General features: G+C 43.8%; 2 protein-coding genes across 2 annotated transcripts; one reads left to right on the top strand and one right to left on the bottom strand.

Moving 5' to 3' along the window:
* The first annotated feature begins 1,434 nt into the window (after nt 1–1,434).
* hspa12b (heat shock protein 12B) lies at nt 1,435–14,175 on the top strand. The gene is made up of 15 exons (XM_041030934.1): nt 1,435–1,452; nt 1,593–1,978; nt 3,573–3,636; nt 4,108–4,190; nt 4,942–5,066; nt 5,152–5,338; nt 5,548–5,652; nt 5,832–5,948; nt 7,356–7,533; nt 10,627–10,713; nt 11,315–11,419; nt 11,494–11,752; nt 11,851–11,954; nt 12,051–12,241; nt 12,322–14,175. Exons 3-15 carry the CDS (start codon nt 3,591–3,593, stop codon nt 12,796–12,798), a joined length of 2,064 nt encoding a protein of 687 aa, XP_040886868.1. The 5' UTR covers nt 1,435–1,452; nt 1,593–1,978; nt 3,573–3,590; the 3' UTR covers nt 12,799–14,175.
* cct7 (chaperonin containing TCP1, subunit 7 (eta)) lies at nt 14,119–18,798 on the bottom strand. The gene is made up of 12 exons (XM_041030935.1): nt 18,733–18,798; nt 17,607–17,690; nt 17,425–17,494; nt 17,226–17,332; nt 16,927–17,105; nt 16,592–16,763; nt 16,251–16,415; nt 15,964–16,152; nt 15,776–15,873; nt 15,551–15,683; nt 15,142–15,348; nt 14,119–15,027 (listed from the first exon to the last, which is right to left on the bottom strand). The coding sequence occupies exons 1-12, from the start codon at nt 18,736–18,738 to the stop codon at nt 14,797–14,799; spliced, it is 1,641 nt and encodes a 546-aa protein (XP_040886869.1). The 5' UTR covers nt 18,739–18,798; the 3' UTR covers nt 14,119–14,796.
* Between the last annotated feature and the right edge of the window lie 504 nt (nt 18,799–19,302).

The following is a 19,302-nucleotide window of genomic DNA, read 5'->3' as shown; positions in this document are numbered from 1 at the left end:
ATAAAGATGCAGTTGGTTCTTAAACAGAAGAATCATGCACGTTCCCAAAATTACGAAAAGCACAGATTTAATGGCAACGCTGCCCCGCAAATGCTAATGTAAGTCGTTAGAAAATTAAATGGAGCAAATGAATGTGGGCGAGGGATCAAATAAAATGGATTAAACAAAGGGAAATGCAAGAGAGAAGAATTGCCCATAAAAGAGGGAAGGGACAGATGTAGAGGGACAATAAAAGAGGCATTAAAGTGAAAGAAAGAAGGAGAATGAGAAAGAGCGAGGTGATGGTAGGATCCATATGGGGCCTCTTGGTTTTTGGGCAGCAAGGGGAGACATGCCAGGTAATGGCTTCCAGACACACACACGCACACACACACTAATTCCATTTGGAAATCTGACAGGACAAGGAGACTGAGTGTATGTGTATGTGGACGTGTTTGTATATACCAGGGGCCTTTTCTTTTGCGTACTCAAGAGGTCTGACTTCCCCTGCCCATTGGGAGTGGGGCCACATAGTCTCACTGTGTGTGTGTGTGTGCGTGCGTGTGTGTGTGTGTGCTACAAGCACTAGGGGTTAATGTGTGCTTTCAATCACAGCTCTAGTGGGGAGAAATCAGATCCCTGCAGCGCTGATGTGGATTCCAAGAGATCCACACTGTTGAACCCACACACACACACATAACAAAACACTCACAGGTATCAGACACACAGCGTGTGCAGCAAATGCATTTACCTACGGTTCAAGTATTAAAGTGATTTTCATTAACAGAACAGTTTGATTTATTGTCTTGCTGGAGGTGCTGGTGTAGATGGATTCTGACAGTTATGTCTCTCCCCCTGTTTCTAGTCTTTATACTAAGCTGAGCTAAACGGCTGCTGGATGTTGCTTCACATTAAATGGTCACATATGAGAGTAGTTTCCTGCTTCTCATCTAAGTCTCGACAAATAAACATATTTCTGAGAAGTCAAACTATTCCTGTAAACTGGACTGAAACATTTGGAGTGAGTCACCAGTTTTCTTTCTTTCTTTCTTTCTTTCTTTCTTTCTTTCTTTCTTTCTAGCAAAGAAAGATTTGAGCCGTCTTAGTGTTGCATTGGGTTGACTGAACACACCTGGTTGTTTCCTTCTTTTGTCTGCAAAGTTAGAAAGTTGTGCATAAATGTCACGAAAAGGTTAAGGGAGCAGCTACAGCATGAGGTACAGCAAGTGAAGACAAAGAAGTGGAAGTGGAGACAAAAAAAAAGTAAAACAAAACAACAGCATGTAAAGAGAAAGGGGAATGGACAACAAGATGAAAAGAGCAGCAAAGAGGAAGACAGGAAGAGCTAATTAAACAGAGGAAGGATAGATGTGGAGGAGTGGGAGGGGAGGGACAGGGCAAGATGACTTAACTGGGATACTCTGCCTGCTCAAGATTACTCCACCCTCATACACACAGCAATTCCTCAGTGAGGTAAATCCCCAGCATTCCCCCCCTATACACTGTCACAGCCCTCCCACTCCTGCAACTGGTGTGTGTGTGTGTGTGTGTTGTGTGAGTGGGTGTGTGTGTGTGTGTGTGTGTCACCACTTTTCTCTGACATTCCTGTGCAGAGCGGAGAGACGGTGAGCTCAGCTGCAGGGAGACAGAACCAAATGCAACTCGGAACTCCGTCAGGAAAAACAAGGATTTTCTCAGGAGAAGAAGAGAAAAATCATCCTCCTCCTTGAAGCTGCAGCTCATCTCACCGTCCATCACTCCTCAGTGTGATCTCCTCTGATTTGGGAATTCCAAGTTTGGGAAATCTGCCTTCAAGTCTTATATTTTCATCGAGGGATTTCTACAAAAGCATCCTCTTGTGTTCAGTCACAGTTTCCTCCTCTCCATCTCTTCCCTGGAGGCAGATTCCAGACTTCGGACTGCCGAATTCCAGAGTTTGGGAATACATTTGGAGAGGCAAGAAGGACAAGGGCATAGTGTTGCAACTCCACACAAAGAGGTGAGTTAAAATTAAAAGAAAAAAAGCACTAGTTCCTATGGAGGTCGTTTGTAATGTATGTGAACTCATCTTGCTTGCAATCTTTTGTTTGCACTATTTTACATTAACGGTTACTAATTGACAGAGATGAATGTGTATGATAATGGGCATTAATAAAGCCTGTCTTGCCAATAAATCTACTTGTAAAGTTTCTCCATCTACTTCAAAGTGAGAGAGCTGCGTTGTTAATGGTGCATGAAAGTGGAGTGTGTCTGTCCCTAATGAAACATCTCTGGGGAGTTAGAGTTGCTTGTTCTGCCGATCCCCTTGTGAGACTCCAGTCGTGCGATTGAGAAAGGGAGACAAAAGTAGAGAGTGGAGGGGCACAAAGAGATGAAGGGATAAGAGAGAAAAAGCAGAAAGAAGGAAAGAAAAAAAATTAAGTGCAAAAGAGATGAGGCAGAGAAGAGATGTGGAGTTTCATCCTCTCACTGGTTTTATCATCAAGTGCAAGGACAGCGGCTGGACGCAAAGTCGGATTCGATGCACACGTTACATTCAAGTGTTTCAGGCGTTTGGATAAATACACACAGATGTTGCATACACATACGCAAAGAAAGCATGTCAGACCAGCTTATAGCCTCTTTTTTTTCTCTCTCTCTCTCATGAAAGAGATTTAAACAAACAGATCTTTGTTTCATTGCACTCATCTGTTTAGTTTGCTCCTGGCTCAGATCACTGACTCATCCAATGACTCCCAGTGCTGCAATCTAATACAGACACACACGCACACACACTCACACACAGACAGACACACACACACACACACATGTATATCATATTGTCAGCATAGAGACAACTCACCAATTAGAATTTTATGAATAAAACAAACGAAATACACATACACTCATGTACGTTTGTGCTGTTGAAACAGTAGATACACTCCATGTCTTTCTCTCACATATCACACTCACATCTTCACGCTCTCTTGCCTTTCATTATACTTGTGTCTGTTGCATATCTATTCATCAGATGTGAATGTGAATGAGTATTTTTGGACATGAGTACATGTTTTCTTGTTTGTTTAACCCAGACAAAAAGTTGGCTAACCCACATACATGGTCACATTGCAGTAACATACTGTACATGTTAAAAAAAAAAACACCCAAAAGCTTCCCAGCACAATTGATCTGTGACCTCTGAGCAGCCACAGAAGCTGGTGGAGTTTGAGGTTTGAGTGCGCACTGACAGTTGCTGTCGTTGGGGTGTGTCTCCTTCATTTCCCCTCCTTAGCTGATGAACAGCTTTGCTGTGTCTAAAATCACTCTCTGCTCAGTAACTAGTACACTATATTTATTTTCGCCCATTGTGTTTCAGTTCCGATATCTCGGTGTAAAATATGTGTTACACCCACTAGTGATGGAATAACATCTCAATGATTCATTAGCATCCAAAATTTGAATCCACTGCTTAGTATAGAGTATATTATTGTGTGTTTATTATATCGGGGCTAGCTCTACTTATTAATATTTTTATGTCAACAATCTGTCACTCTGCAGCATTTGTAATAATTATTCTACATGCATCATGTTGGTGTTGATGTGTTTCTCTGCAGACCCTGGCTCCTGTAAAGATGGCTGACGTGGTGCAGCCAGACCCAAACAGCCTGCAGATACCGGGTGAGACACACGTGAACACACACACTGCATCGCTATGGCAACCTGGTCAAAATGACTCACTCCTCCTTCTTTATCTTTTGAAGTGCGAACACGCTGACCTTTCCACGTCCCTCTTCCCACTTATATTACTCACATCAGATTCCAGTGACATTCCAGTCATTCCAGTTCGTTGCAAATATTCAATCTCACATCTAGAGAGCCTCAGGTCGAGGGTGCTCGCACGCTAACTCGTTCATCTCCACAGTGAAAAATGAGGCGTTTTCTGCATGTGTACTTGTATGTTAGAATCTGCATCTGATGACAGTCCAATGATGGTGAAGAGAGTTTTCCCATGTCCAACTTTCACTTAAAAAGACAAAGACTTTTTTGCCTATTCTGTTTATTTTCCACGTGGAGTGTGTGTGGTGCTGAAACACATTTGTAATGAGTTTTTAATCTTCTCTCCTCTTCTTCTACTGAATTAAATTCCAGGTGATAATTTATCTGTCCCTTCATCACCTGCCACAGTTAGAAATGACTGCAGCATCACACCCCTCACACCCTCACCCTCGCCGGTAACTATGCACACACACTCACCACATACACTCCTACACACCCTTTCCTCTTTCTGCTGATTTTTCTGTATATAGAGCTCTTAAACACAACCTGCAAACCCACATCCACTTCACAGTGTTATTAGTGGTTTATAATAACACTTACACTTTAAGTGAAGTGTAGACTTGAAACAAGTACGGCATGAAGGCTATAATCTGTGGTAAAGAAACATGTGCACACTGGCACTGATGGGGTAACATCCACAAGTACTCAAGGAACTTTAGTTAGAAAACAGAAGAGGAGAAGAGTGGAAAGAAAACAGCTTCTGATTTCTGAGCCAACCTCCTGATTCCATGTTGTTTCTGCTCATAGAAACAAGTTATTTCTGAAATGTAAAGATACTGTAATATACTTGGTAATGACATGTGCTGGATAAGACATTGGTTCAAATCCAAGCCAGGCTTCCTGTCCAGACAGAAATGACAGCCCACATTAGCTCATTCGCTCTGGTCTGGCTGTAGATAGACCAGATAATATAATATTGGCAGGTTTCTGATTTTGCTTCTTTCTTTTTTTATAAATCTAATTTGAATAGGCTGCATACAGTGTTTTATTTAGACTTAGTTTTTTAGTTTTTTTTCTTCAGTTTTTCGATCATATAAACATGAAAAAGAAAGATAAATGAGCACAGGAGAGATTATGAGGAGGAGTTCTGTTACTGTTAGTACACACACACATTTCCCTCTTCCTGTCTGTCTCCCTTTCTCTCAGAGGGTGGAGGTCAGGCCCAGGATGGCCTGTCCGTTCTCTGTTGTTGTGGCGATAGATTTTGGGACGACCTCCAGCGGTTACGCGTTCAGCTTCACACAGGACTCAGAGGCCATACACATGATGAAGTAAGAGTCCGTGTGTGTTTTCTGTCAATGCCATTCTTTTCTACTACTTTCTGTTCTTCACAGCTTTTTCCTCCAACCCATGCAGACGCTGGGAGGGCGGTGACCCTGGAGTGGCCAATCAGAAGAGCCCAACGTGTCTGCTGCTGACTCCTGATTTGCGGTTCCACAGCTTCGGGTTTGCGGCCCGGGACTTCTACCACGACCTGGACCCAGAGGAGGCCCGACACTGGCTCTACTTCGACAAATTTAAAATGAAGATCCACAGCACAAGTGTAAGAGAGAGAGACCACCTGTGACCACGCCCAACAGTGATGTCATGGTGCACTAACACACCCAAGAGTACAATTTTCCATCATTGCAAGATGAGAAGTAAAAAAAAAAAAAAGTTATATTTAACTGCTGTTAAATTACTCTGTAAGCATCAGGAAGACGACTTCTTCCTGCAGTTGTGTTTCAGCAGTTGCGGCTGTGTTTGATGCAGGACCTCACCATGGAGACGGAGCTGGAGGCGGTCAACGGACGGAGGGTCAGGGCCATCGAGGTGTTTGCTCACGCCCTGCGCTTCTTCAGGGAGCATGCTCTAAAGGTACACTTTAAAGCTCTACTTTATGAGGGCAGTATGGTGCCCAACAGTGGACACATTCAAGGACTGACAGCAACTGTGTGTGAACACACATATAGAAGAGGTTTATATACCGGACTTCATTTTGAGTGTTTTTTCCAAAAATAACTTTTCATTATTTCTTTTTTTAAATTTTGGTGTAGGAGGTGAAGGACCAGTCCTCATCAGTGCTGGAAGGAGAGGAGATCAGATGGGTGATCACTGTCCCTGCTGTGTGGAGACAACCTGCCAAACAGTTCATGAGAGAGGCTGCATACCTGGTAGCAAAACACACACAGGCCTTGAACTTTTTATTTTTTTACATTTGATACAGAGTTCATGCTTATCCCACAGTTTTGTTGTGCGACTTCTCACAATCAGTGGATTTAGCTGGCTCAACAACCTAAACTAAGTCTTCAAGATACACACACACACACACACACACAACAGTAGACCTGCGCTGTGCATGTGTGTGACAGAGACAGAGGAAGAACAACAGGGAGATGGAAAGAAAAGTTGTGTATAAGGGATGAGATAAAGGCTGTCTGATTAATGTTCCCATGGAAGACTTACTACACACACACACAGATCACAACGCTGCACATTTGCGTCTTTTCTCCCAGCACATCTTCCCACGAACACACACACACTCACACCCCTCCTTGGTGCACTGTGCACTATGCTACGGGAAGTATGTGTACATGCACAGGAATGCAAGGGATCCTATCACATTACCCATCAATGTGAATGGACCGAACTCTGTGTCTGTGAGCGTGAGTCCAGTTGTGCAGCAGCCAGTGGGAAAGACCATACGTAACCTTTTATTCTTAATGTCATGCTTTCCCTGTTCTCTTTCGCTCACACCCCCATTATCAGCCATCTGACATTCGCTCACCCTTGAACATACATAAATAGTCGAATGCACACACACGTTCACATGAACGCCGACATGTATGCACACACACCCTGCGCTGGCTCCTGGCTTGATGCCGTAGGGGCGTGTGTGCTTCCTGCTGGTGATGATGTCATCAGGAGCGAACAATGAGGGAGACCGGCGTACAAACACAGGAAGTTGAGTCCAGACCCCCGCCCTGCACACGCATGCGCGCACACACACACACGCACACATACACACACACACATACATACACACATGCTTCCAGCCACTCAACTTTACTCCCAATCCATCAAGACTAATTCTTATGAACGTCCTCTCTTCTCCTCTCCTCCTTGCTTCAGTCTGTCTTTTACCCTTTCACCCTGTTTATGTTCCTCCATATGTTTATGTTGTACAGCTGTCCTTCAGCTTGTGCATGACCTCTGTCCTCTTTTTTCCCTCCTCATCTTTTTTTTTTTTTTTTTTTGTTGACCTCAGAGATTTCTCCGGTCCTCCATCCCAATCTCACTGTATGATGTCAGTTTGTTTTGCAAGTTTACATCTTAGAAAGGACTCAAATCACAATAAGAAACAATGGTAAAATTTACCTGGAAAAAGTTTGACTACCTTAAAAATCTTCTGTCTTCTGACAGAAAGAAGTAGGCACAAGCTTTTCTTTTAATCCAATACCAGTATGTCAAACTTTATCGCTCATTTTCTCTGTTGCTCAGTCGCCTCAGTGTCTTTATAAAATCAAGAAAATAACAGGATACTAAAATTCTTGTCTTCTTGTGTCTCTTGTCCCCTCCAGGCTGGTCTGGTCTCTCCTGACTGTCCGGAGCAGCTCCTCATTGCTCTAGAACCAGAGGCTGCATCCATTTACTGCCGCAAGCTCCGTCTCCACCAGGTGATTGACCTCAGCCAGCAGCCAATCACAAACGGCCTCGATCTAGACGGATCCCGGCCCTTCGACTCCAGCTTCAGACAAGGTAGACAAGAGAGAGAGAGAGAGAGAGAGAGAGAGAGAGAGAGAGAGAGAGAGTCTTCTTGTAGATGTTGTCATTAGCATCAGCATGAAACCACACTGTGTTCCTGGAAATGTTGTTGTTTGATTTGACTTGGGGATTGTGGTTTTTGCACAGGACAAACCTGCGTGCGTATGTGTGTGTTGTGTTTGTGTGTGTGTATGTGTGTATGTGAGAGAGAGAGAGAAAGAGAAAGAGCACTGAGTTTAAAGATCTGACTTCAGATACTCCTTGTGGTTTTGCCTCAGATGACTTTGCAGTTAACTTGTGGGGGAAAAAAACTTTGACTCTGACTTCAGTGTTTATTTAGGTTGCAGAGGTAAGATGGAGCAGCTCCTCTCACTTTGCAGCTCTATAGCTCCTGAATCAAGAAGCTCGTCCACCAAAAGTTAGTGTAACACTTTTTGTTAACAATAAAAAGGATAACAGTGACAGCTTCAGAAAATGATAACTACTGACTGAAACATGTCTCAAATGTAGCACCAGAAACGTACAGTAAAGCTGCGTAGAAACAATTCAGCTGCAGGAAAAATGCCACTGAAATGCAGCAAAGGAACAAAGAGCGATTTCAGGCTGGGAAAAAGGAGCCTGATGCATAATTCAGCGAGCGAAACACGCCGTCCAAAAGCCCCTGCACAGGCCCACTTATGCATATGCAGTCAGTGACACACACACAAAGACATTCACGCACGAAGACACACACTAAACACAGGATATTGTAATTGAAACAAGGTGCAGAGAGACTATGATCTCACCCCCTCCTGGCCTGTCAGTCTCCCTCTCCTTCACCCACTTTCATTTTTCTTTCTTTCCCCTCCATCTTCCTGGCGTTTGCTCTCGCTCTCTTTCTCTTTCTCAAACTTTCTTTTGCCATGTCGTACTCTTTGCACACACGCACACACAGAAGCGCGTTTGTGCATGTGCAAACATACACTCATGCAAACATGTTTGCATACACACACACACACACTTGGCATCACGGTCATGGTTTTTACTATCTTTAGCTTTTCTTCCACTTCATTTCTTCTCCAAAGATAGCACAGGGGAGCCATTAAAACACACACACTGACGCACAAAAACACACACTCACACACAAAAACACACACATACATTTTCTTTTCTGCTGTTTCATGTAAATGGTTTCCAGACTTGCGTTCCATTCATCACCCCCATACAACACACACACACAGATGAAATCAAGGCCTGTATGATTGTGGTGTTCTTTGTTCAGCTTCATTTACAATGTACACACGCTCTCACACACGCAGACACACATATGTTACCTCCTGTGTCATGCAGAGCTTTAACACAACTGTAAGAGTACTTGCTTTTGAGACAATGTAGGTCATTGTTGCTCAATACGTCTATAATCTATCTTTACAACCAATCTGTCTGTCTTTCTTTCTCTTTCTCTTGTTCTACCACATCTTTTTTTGCCCTCCTCCCTCGTGCTATTTTTTTGTGGAGTCTCGTACTTGTGGGGTTTTAGGGAACGTAGCAAAAACCACTTTTACCTAAATTACACAAACACTTCACTCCAGACAGTCAAACCTATGACTTATGACGCACACACACTCACACACACACACACTTTTACACCACAGCTCCTGTCACAACCTCTCCAAACAGCCTGCTTCATCAAAGGAAAGAGGGAGAAATATTTCTTTTTTTTTATTCTAACGTCCTCCTCTCACGTCTTTGATCTGTAATTATTTCTCATCTTAAAGCCATTATGACTCATTTCATGTGTTCACTTGCATGTATAGAGGCACATCCGTGTATGTGCTCTGTCAAACAGGCTGTCGGGTATTTTTGTATTTCTGTCAGGTGTGTTTGAGTGTGTTCTGCTTTCGTTGGCCTCCGTCCATATTCTTAACCTGCCAGTCGAGAATGAAAAGCGAGAGCTGGTCTTCATTTCCAACAAATTGCTCCAGTCATGCAAAAACATCATGACTCTCATTTTGGTATGTTTTTCTTGTTTAACTTGGATCGAAAGACTTTTTACATTATACGCTGAATAAAATGTCATGACCTGCTGGGTTATGAAACTTGTTTAAATGACTATATGCTGTCTGAATTAAAAACATTCTTCCTCATTAGGTTGAAAGTGAAGATGTTTCTGAATATTAGTTAAACACAAGCTAAAGTGTCTCTTCATTGTTTATACAGAAAGACAGAAAAAAAAGTTTGCATGCAGGCAAAGCAGTGAAAAGTGGTGATGTCTCTGAGGACCCACAGCTGGAGAGGATCCATAACAGTATTTTGTTTAGAAAGGTGGGGCCCGTGGTAATATTTCAGGGGCCTAGGGACTCCTACCTGTGCCCCTGGGGCCCAGAAATCCTCACTATGCTCCTGGAGCTGTCCACAAAAAGACAGACACGTAATTTCACTTCAGGCTCACTGGATTTGAAATGTTTCAGTATGTCTTTTTTTTTTACAAAGGTATCAGTCTCGTGTTTTTTTGGCCACTTGGTGGCACCACAAACAAACTGTAGACACAATACTGACATACTAGCACCTTTTAAACTGATATAATGAACTTGTTAGCAAATACTTGCCTATTAAAGCATCACACAGTCACAAAGCAACATCAGCATTCAGCTGGAGTCATGTTTTTGGCCAGCTGATGAATGTAATCCATTATCATCCATTATCCATTTGCACAGCATCGGCTGCCTGGTAACCTCACTGTAACTGCAAGACTCCAATCATTGCAGCCAGCTGTTGCTCATCAAGAAACAGTTGCAATACATAACTCATGTTGATCAGTGAGCTTTAGATGTGTTGGCATGCATAATTTTTTTTTAACTTTGAAGGGAGTCAGGCTAGCTGTTTCCCTCTGCTTCCAGTCTTTATGCTAAGCTACATTAACCTCCTCCCAGCTCCAGCTCCACACCCAGAGAGTATCGATCTTCTTGAACTGATCTTGAACTAATTTAATAACACAAACAAAGTTTTATGTGAGTGAGTGTGTGCAACATGGATTTTATCCAAAGCTGACTTTGTGCACCTGTGTGTATTTAGCTTTGTGTGTGTGTGTGTGTGTGTGTATTGCAGCGAGGGAGCAGTTGAGGCGATCCAGACACAGCAGGACCTTCCTGGTGGAGAGTGGAACCGGAGAGCTGTGGTCAGAGCTGCAGACTGGTAAGGCCGCTTTCTCCACCACGAAAACCCAGGAGTTATTCACGACCACAGAATTTGCTCCCACAGATGATAAAACTTTAACCGCGGAGAATCAGACTCATCCATTCACTTTGCTGGTTTTACACACAGCCTTTTCTTTCTGTTGAAGCGTGACAGAAATCTGAGGAGCCATGTGTCCCTGCTGACCATTTCTGCTCTCTTTCCTGTCCACACACACACACACACACACACACACACACACACAGGAAGGACCCAGCCCATGGGACTCTTTGCCTCTGCCCTGTAAATAAATAAAGAAATAGAAACCCTGTTTTGTCCTCCTTCTCTTCCATTTTATTCTCCCCTGTATTTTTCATTTTTGGTCATTTATTCCCTGCATTCTTTCTTTTTCCTCGCTAACTCTTAAACCGTCTTTTACACTCTGGTGTTTAGGGCGTGGTCAGCTGAACCAGGGTGAAACCAGCCATTACTGCTGATCATATCACACACAAACACAAACAGAAGGGCCCACAGATATGAAGAGAGATAATCATCCACAGTGGATGCAAACTTTTGAGTTTTATCTTGAACAATTTTATGAATCAAAATTTTCTGTGTGCAGGTGACAGGTATATTGTTGCAGACTGCGGCGGAGGAACAGTTGACCTGACTGTCCATCAGATCGAGCAGCCACAGGGAACTCTGAAAGAGCTCTACAAGGCTTCGGGTACAGTTTCTTATCAATCTTCTAAGGCACAATAAAATTTCCTGCAGTCTCCAAAGCCCTGCTTTCTCTCCCAGGCGGTCCATACGGGGCTGTCGGCGTAGATCTGGCCTTCGAAGCCATGCTGTGCCAGATCTTTGGCGAGGACTTCATCCAAAGCTTCAAAGCCAAGCGTCCAGCTGCTTGGGTGGACCTCACCATTGCGTTCGAGGCGAGGAAGCGGACGGCGACGCCGGGCAGGGCCAACGCCCTCAATATCTCCCTGCCGTTCTCTTTCATTGATTACTACAAAAGACACAGAGGGCAGAGTGTGGAGGCCGCCCTGAGGAGGAGCAAGTGAGTGTGGTGTGTTTGTGGATGTGCCTGAGAAGATGATGTGATTTAGTGCATCTGTCACAGATTCAAACTCTCTCTTCTTTGTGTGTGTGTGTCAGTATGAACATAGTGAAGTGGTCGTCTCAGGGGATGCTGCGACTGACACAGGAAGCCATGAACGAGCTGTTCCAGCCCACCATTGTCAATATCGTCAAACACATTGGTGAGAAACGCACACGGATAAGATCCAGTCCGAACACAAAAACACACACAATCAAAGTGAACTTATTTTAAAGGTCTTCCTCCTTCCCTCTGACAGAGGAGCTGATGGCGAAGCCGGAGGTGCGCGGCATACGTTTCCTCTTCCTGGTTGGAGGTTTTGCAGAGTCGCCCATGCTGCAGAAAGCAGTCCAGAAGGCACTGGGGCGCACGTGCCGCATCATTATCCCCCATGACGTGGGTCTGACCATACTGAAGGGTGCAGTTCTCTTTGGGCTGGATCCCACTGTGGTGAGTGAGGGGATCTGGACCACCTGTTAGTACAGGAGTAGCTCTCTCATACATGATCTAATGACGTCTCTCTTTCTCAGGTCAGAGTGCGTCGATGCCCCTTGACCTATGGCGTTGGCGTGTTGAACCGGTTTGTGGAGGGGCGCCACCCTCGAGATAAACTCCTCATCAAAGATGGCCGCGAGTGGTGCACCGACATCCTCGACCGGTTTGTCTCAGTCGACCAGTCGGTGGCTCTGGGCGAGGTGGTGAGGCGCAGCTACACGCCTGCTCGTCTGGGCCAACGGAAAATCATCATCAACATCTACTGCAGTGCGACAGACGACGTCACGTACATCTCTGACCCCGGCGTACGGAAATGTGGGATGATAACTTTAGATCTACCGGAATCCATACCGCTACCGGGAGCAGTGGGAGGAGCCGGAGGAGGTGGAGGCCCAGAGAGGAGGGAGATCAGAGCGACCATGCAGTTTGGAGACACAGAGATCAAAGTCACAGCCGTTGACGTCATGTCTAACCGCTCCGTCCGGGCATCCATAGACTTCCTGTCTAACTGAGGAGGAGCAGGAAGTGGAGACAAGGAATTGAAAACAGAAATAACTGATTCCAAGCATGATAATTTTAGAAAAAGCGGTACTTTGGGAGAGGGCCCTAAATATTTTTTGGAAAGGACTGGAGCCTTACATTCAAAGAAGAAGAAGACAGCTCGTAGTTTAGGCTTTACATTTAATCCTTAGAGCAGAAAAAAGATCATGAGAGGAGCACATGCTAAAAAGAAATTCGTTTTAAATGAACGGTGGGGTGCCCTCTCTGCAGGAAACAGAAGAAATGAGTTTGTCTGCCCTCTGGCTCCAGTGGAGAGTCTGTCATGTCACACCATTTATGGCATTTCCTGGTCAGAAAATATTCTGATGAACATTTCTGTGAGTCCAAATGCAAGCCGAATGCTGAATACAAATGTCCAGTGCAGTGAGCCAAACAGGTACCACAGAATTATTCAACCTGTCTGAGGAGTATTAATGAGACAGTTCCCTGGAGAGACTCTACCTAACACAGTAAACTACCTAGAGTGAGACTCACTCGCGTATGTCCCGTGCTAAATATTAAGACTGTTGCCTTTTCTTGTCATATAATTCATGATACCTCATTTAAATCCTTTTTCAACCTTCATATACGTGATATGGATGCTACGACCTGGACTGCAGCTTTGTTTCTCCAATGTGGTTATGATTGTGCACCACCTAGTGGTGACAGGACTGATTTACTAGCTAAAACAAGATCTTGGAATATAGAAATTCCCAGGATAAATCAAAACGTATTACAGAATTTGAATGTGTCACTTACGTCTGATTTCACCCATGTCTTAAAGGAGTTTCAGCATGTGTGTTACCCTGCATGGGTGAGGCATTTCTTCATTACATTCTCAGTACACTTAGTCATTCGATGAATAATGTAGTTATTGATTAGGGCAGCTTTAAAGTGACTTCCTGTAGAGAAAAAAGCTAAATGGGTGAAGGTGTTTGGTTTTTCCACTTTAAGACATCACCATGTCACATCTCAGCCAGCGACTCACCTTTTTATACTGTGTATGCTGTAATAAACTGTATCCATGTCTATGTATGAAATAAGAAAAACTTTATGAACCACTCTATCACGTTCAAAGCCTTGAATCTTGTTCATTGTGACCTGATCTTTAGTTAACTGTCTTCCAGACTGTGCAGGTTGCAGAAGGTTAAATTTACGATACACAGCCGCACATTTTAAATCAAATACATACAAATAAATACACTCGTGCCTGTACCATTTTTTTTTCCTGGAACAATGATCAATCACTTGGCTATGCATTGATAAAGTGTGAGGCAGAACAGTGAGCACAATGTGATTTCAGCTGTGAATTTATTGATAAGAATGGTCCAATAAATAGTTTCACACAGCGTAACCGACAAATGGTTTCAGAACTGCTCAACATCCTATCAGTGCTTTTGCTTTCCATGCTACAGTTTGTCCTGTATCAGAAAAAAAAACAGACTAGAAATTACCGAACGGCTCCTTCGGGTCACAGACGAAGACCTGACCCTAAGGAGACAGGAGTGTGTTTCCAAACCAAGGGGGACTGATCCAGTTCTTCTTCTATTTCAAAAATGATTTGTCAGTAAAATGGCCACGGGGGGGTGGGGACAATGCAGTGCGTGAAATGTTAAACAGACGTCAGAAAGTCAAAGCTTCAGTAAGAAAAAAAGACAACACAACAAAGACCAGCCATCTTTGACAAAGTCCTAAGAATCTGTCTTGAAATTGCTAGATGAACTCCTCTCTTCCCCCCTTTGTTTGTTTCACTACACCTGCCATTTACACTGTGCCTATGACTGGTTACAACACCTCATTTTATCTGGAATTCAAATCCAAATTCACATCAAACCCGTCGAGATACATTCAACACAAACTTTACCTGCGTCTTTGTTTAAATGTAACCTGACCAGTACCGAAGAGACAATCTTCCATCTGCATTTAGATTTTAGTTTCAGTATAAAATGGGGTGGTGTTCCTGGTTCCTCTTAGTGAGCATGGGGTCTCCCACGGCCTCTGCCCCTACCGGCGCCACCTGGAGGTCCATCCACAGAGCTGCGGGGGTTCTTGATCGTCTCGTCGACGGACAGGATGAGGCACGCTGCCTCTGACGCTGCAGTCAGAGCGTTGATCCGCACGATGGACGGCTCCCAGACACAGGCGTTGAAGTTGTCTGCAATGTCCTCATTGTTGATGTCCACGCCGTACCACATACCGCCCTGCAGTGAGATAAGAGAGATTCTAAAGTTTAAGGCCATAAAAGCGCCCTCATGCCAAGTGCTTTACTCCAAAAGCTGTGCAGGATGAGGTAAATGTGTGATTTCACGCTCTACCTGTGCGTGTTTGGCACGCAGTTTGTTTAGGATGTTGGTGGCGTCAAAGCCGGCGTTGTCGCACAGCTGTCTGGGGATGACCTCCAGGGCTTTGGCGTATGCTCCGATCAACAGCTGCTGTTTTCCAGGGATGGTCCTGGAGTAATCCCGCAGGTACTTCGACAGCTCCATCTCTATGGCTCCTCCACCCGCTACAACGGAGTCATTCTGGAAACAGGGTTTAATTACAGTCAAATTTTTGCTGTCACAAAAGTGCATTCACATGACAGACAACACAACAAGTCCTATAGATGACATGAGTAGTAACACAGTTGTATTACTTAATATATAACACTGTGTTCTTATTATAGCTTCACTCAATAAGCCTGTTTCCGCTCACTACTCACATACACTCCACATGTGAACTGACCTTGATGGCTCTGCGGACGATCATGATGGCGTCGTGCAGCGATCGCTCCGTCTCCTCTGTGAACTGCTCTGCTCCGCCCCTCAGGATGATGGTGCACGTCTTGGCCTTCGGGCAGCCTTTAAAGAAGTTATACCTGCAGACACCGACACGATGGGTGTGAGCTGCGGGAGAGTTGTGATTTGTGGTTTATTTTTAGGTGTAAAATTAAAACTCGCCCCCTCTTACCTCTCTCCTCCGACCTGGACCTCCTCAAAGAGTTCACACTGTCCCAGGATGTCATCTGTCAGAGCTCCTACGGAGGTCTGAATGGAGCCACCGCAGGCCTAGAGGCCACATTACACACAGTTGATCAAGAATTTATCCAACTAATTTTAACACAGACATCAAAATTACATCTATATTCATTTTCCTACCATCATCGTCCTCTTCAGGTCTTCCTCCTGCACTCTGCCAGCACAAAACAGGTCTCTGTCAGCGAAGTACTGGGTGGCCACATCACCAATTGGCAACTTTGACAAAACCACCTTGGCTCCTGACTGGTAGATCTTCTCCAGTTTGTCGTACAGTATGTTCCACTCTGCGTCCACGATGGCCTGGTAGTCCTGCAGAAATAAAGACAAAACAGGATTGGATCAAACATATAATGACACAGAAGTCACAGAGCAGCAGACATCCTGATGCTGTGCTACGGTCTTCATACCTCCACAGATTTCACGCGGACCTCGGCGTTGTCCTTCTCAGCCTTCAGCTCCAGCTCCACATTGAGCAAAGCAATCTTTGGATTCTCGTAGCGCTTAGGCTGCATCTCAAATCCAGCGTAGGAGAAGGTCTTCTTGAACGCAACCCCAGCGATCAGCTGAGAATCCTGAAAAGATGGAGCACAGAAAATTTGAGGAGGACTTATTTGGAACAACAAAATAAAAGGAGAGCAACCAGGGAGAGGGAAACAGAGACTGTGCAACGTTTAAAACATTTTTAACCTTATTTTTAAACTTTCTCATTAAGAATCATATCTTTAAGTGCTGAACACAAGACACCAACCTCAAGGGCTCCTCCCTGGACCTTCTTGATGCCAATCATCTTCAGAGACAGCAGCTCGTCCAGAGACATGACGGCATCCACCACCATCTTAGAGAAGAAGTCCTTCTGACCGGCAATCAGCTTGGAGTTCAGGGCTGTGGCTGCACACTTCTCCAACAACTGCCTCTGCTCTCTGAGGGGAAAAATTACATTTGAGAGTGAGCAACTAGACCAGTTTTAAAAGCTCAATTTAAATGCAACTTAAAGATAAAAGTATTTCTTACAATGAAAATCAAATTTTATATACTACAAGGATCCCATGTGAATAAAGTGCTACAGTGAAACTGAGGACTCACTGCTTATCGTCTTTCTTCACAGGGATGGCGATCTCTTTGATCTTGTTAACGGCGAGGTTGGTGGCGGTGCGGAATGCTCTGATGATGGTCTGAGGGTGGAGACCCTCCTCCACATACGGCTTCAACTGCTTCAGGAACTCAGCAGCCAGGAGAGTGACCGAGGTGGTGCCGTCCCCGACCTGAAGATGTTACAGAGAAAAATAAAGATGCCGTCAGTTTAACATTTGATGCTGGAATTTTCTAGTTCGACAGATTATAAATGTCCACTTCCTTGATTCTCACACACACACACTTCTTACCTCAGCATCCTGGGAGCGAGCAATGTCCACCAGGGTCTTGGCTGCAGGGTGAACCACATCCAGGAGTTTCAGGATGGTGGCTCCATCGTTAGAGATTGTGGCCTTACCTGGAAAACACAATATTCACACATTTTGGGATAAGGTACTTGCAGGCCGATGAACCCTGTAATCCATTTTTTGTTCAAGCCTCTTTGCCCACCTCTACCGTCCACCATCAGTTTGTCCATCCCTCTGGGCCCCAGGGTGGTCCTGACAGCCTCAGCAATCACCTGGGGAAAAGAAAAAACATGTAGACAGCTTTCCTAACAGAGAATCAACCACGTGCCATAAACAGGAAATTGATATAAAAACAAGCAATGAGAGAGAGGCTAGTTTTCTGACCTGGCAGGCATTGATGTTACTGATGAGCTGGGGAATGCCCTGAGACGAGTCTGTCCCCTCCTTCAGCAGGATAATCGGTGTGGGCTGGAGGGGAAAAATGTATAAATGAACAGAATAATCCATCTAAGACCAGCATGTAAAATTCAACTGTCCAACGTTGATACTAAACAAACCATTATTAAAAAGCAATGTAAATTATAACAGTGGAACAGGTTACACTGTTATTATAACCTTTAACACTACTATTTGTTTTATAATGTCTGAAAACAGACTTATAGAGTAATGGTGTCAGTCACATGCACAGTTTGGCCAGAAATAGCAAAAGACACACATGCTGACGTTGGCAGGTAGGAAGGTTTGTAGCTGTAGGGTGTGATGCTTTTGTTACTGTCAAACACTGACTGCCTGTTTACAGTCTGCTAACAGTACTGCTCAGTGTAGCAGAATACATGTCACAGCTCTCTCTCACTAATTTCTGACATCTGTCAAACCTCTTCAAATGACAGCTAATCACTTTATTAACTTTCATGTTGTTGAGGCCTTTGTCTGTAACTCTCCACCATGCCAGAATCACCCATCAGATGCCCCATCTCAAGACAAAATACACACCGGTAAAAAACTAAACAAAAAACATTGCAACAAATTAAAGTTAAAGGACAATTCAGGACAGCTCTGCAGCAGTAAATAAAAAAATCACCTCATTCACAACACATTCATACAAAGAGTCATAGCAAATTCTTGCTAACTGACTTACAAACAAAATGCAATAACACTATCTAACCTTATGACATGAAAATGCATCCAAATGTTGTCAGTAACAGCAGTTCAAACAGTAACCATGTGAAAACTATTTCTTTTACAGACAGTAATTGCTAACATGTTAACTAGCATCACCATTAGCATCGTATACGCCCATTGATACAGAGTACTCCTACGATGCTAACACAGTCTGGCTAACAATTAAATCTTTCTAAAATACAATTTTCACAAAATAACTGTTTCCATAGGCTGCGAACAGACAGTCAACTAAAGTGAGATGAGTCCAGATGCAAATGCTGGCAGACAAAGAGCAGGATGGACCCGGATTGTAAGTTTGAGTTTAGCGCATGAATGCTAACTCACTCACCATCATCTTAGCAGTTCCTTCGAGAAGCTTTCCACCGGCACCCGTTCCCACAATGCTTTTCGAAAGCGACGGGACGACGGGGGCACGTTCAAGAACACGCTGCAAGATTTAGTCAACGATTTACAAAACACAGCCTCGACGTTAAAGAACTTTCTCTTGTCCAACCAAATGCTGTTTTTAAATGATCAACATGGAGCCCCAGATAGCTCAGCATCAAGTAAACTTAAATGAACCGTACATTCTGAAATTATTTGAATTTAATTTATTATTATTAAATGTAATTTCTTCCTTCTTTAATTGTGTTTTATTGGAGCTAATTTTGGAGAAATATTTATTTCAAAATAATGTTTTCATAATTTTCATAATAATTTTTCCCAATTAAACCACAACTTTTTTACATGATGTCACTTCTCATTTATTTATTGTTTCAATTATTCATTTTCCACAACTTATGTATACTAATATTTGTCTCATGTCTACTCATGCAACACATGAGTGCATTTCAGGGTTCCATACACTTGAATGAAGGTTTGAATTATGCAGTAAATTGTCAGATAGCTATATCATTGT

Source organism: Toxotes jaculatrix, chromosome 23, assembly GCF_017976425.1.
Source record: "Toxotes jaculatrix isolate fToxJac2 chromosome 23, fToxJac2.pri, whole genome shotgun sequence".
NCBI lineage: Eukaryota > Metazoa > Chordata > Actinopteri > Toxotidae > Toxotes > Toxotes jaculatrix.
Note: the sequence above shows the minus strand (reverse complement) of the source record. Positions and strands in the feature narration are given on the sequence as shown.

Coding starts and splice junctions, on each gene's coding strand:
- hspa12b (XM_041030934.1), top strand. CDS start 3,591: ATGGCTGACGTGGTGCAGCCAGACCCAAACAGCCTGCAGATACCGG. Junction 3,637..4,107: donor AAACAGCCTGCAGATACCGG/GTGAGACACACG, acceptor ATTAAATTCCAG/GTGATAATTTATCTGTCCCT. Junction 11,955..12,050: donor CAATATCGTCAAACACATTG/GTGAGAAACGCA, acceptor TCCCTCTGACAG/AGGAGCTGATGGCGAAGCCG.
- cct7 (XM_041030935.1), bottom strand. Junction 17,333..17,424: donor ACTGATGGTGGACGGTAGAG/GTGGGCAAAGAG, acceptor TGTGTTTTCCAG/GTAAGGCCACAATCTCTAAC. Junction 17,106..17,225: donor CTCGCTCCCAGGATGCTGAG/GTAAGAAGTGTG, acceptor TAACATCTTCAG/GTCGGGGACGGCACCACCTC.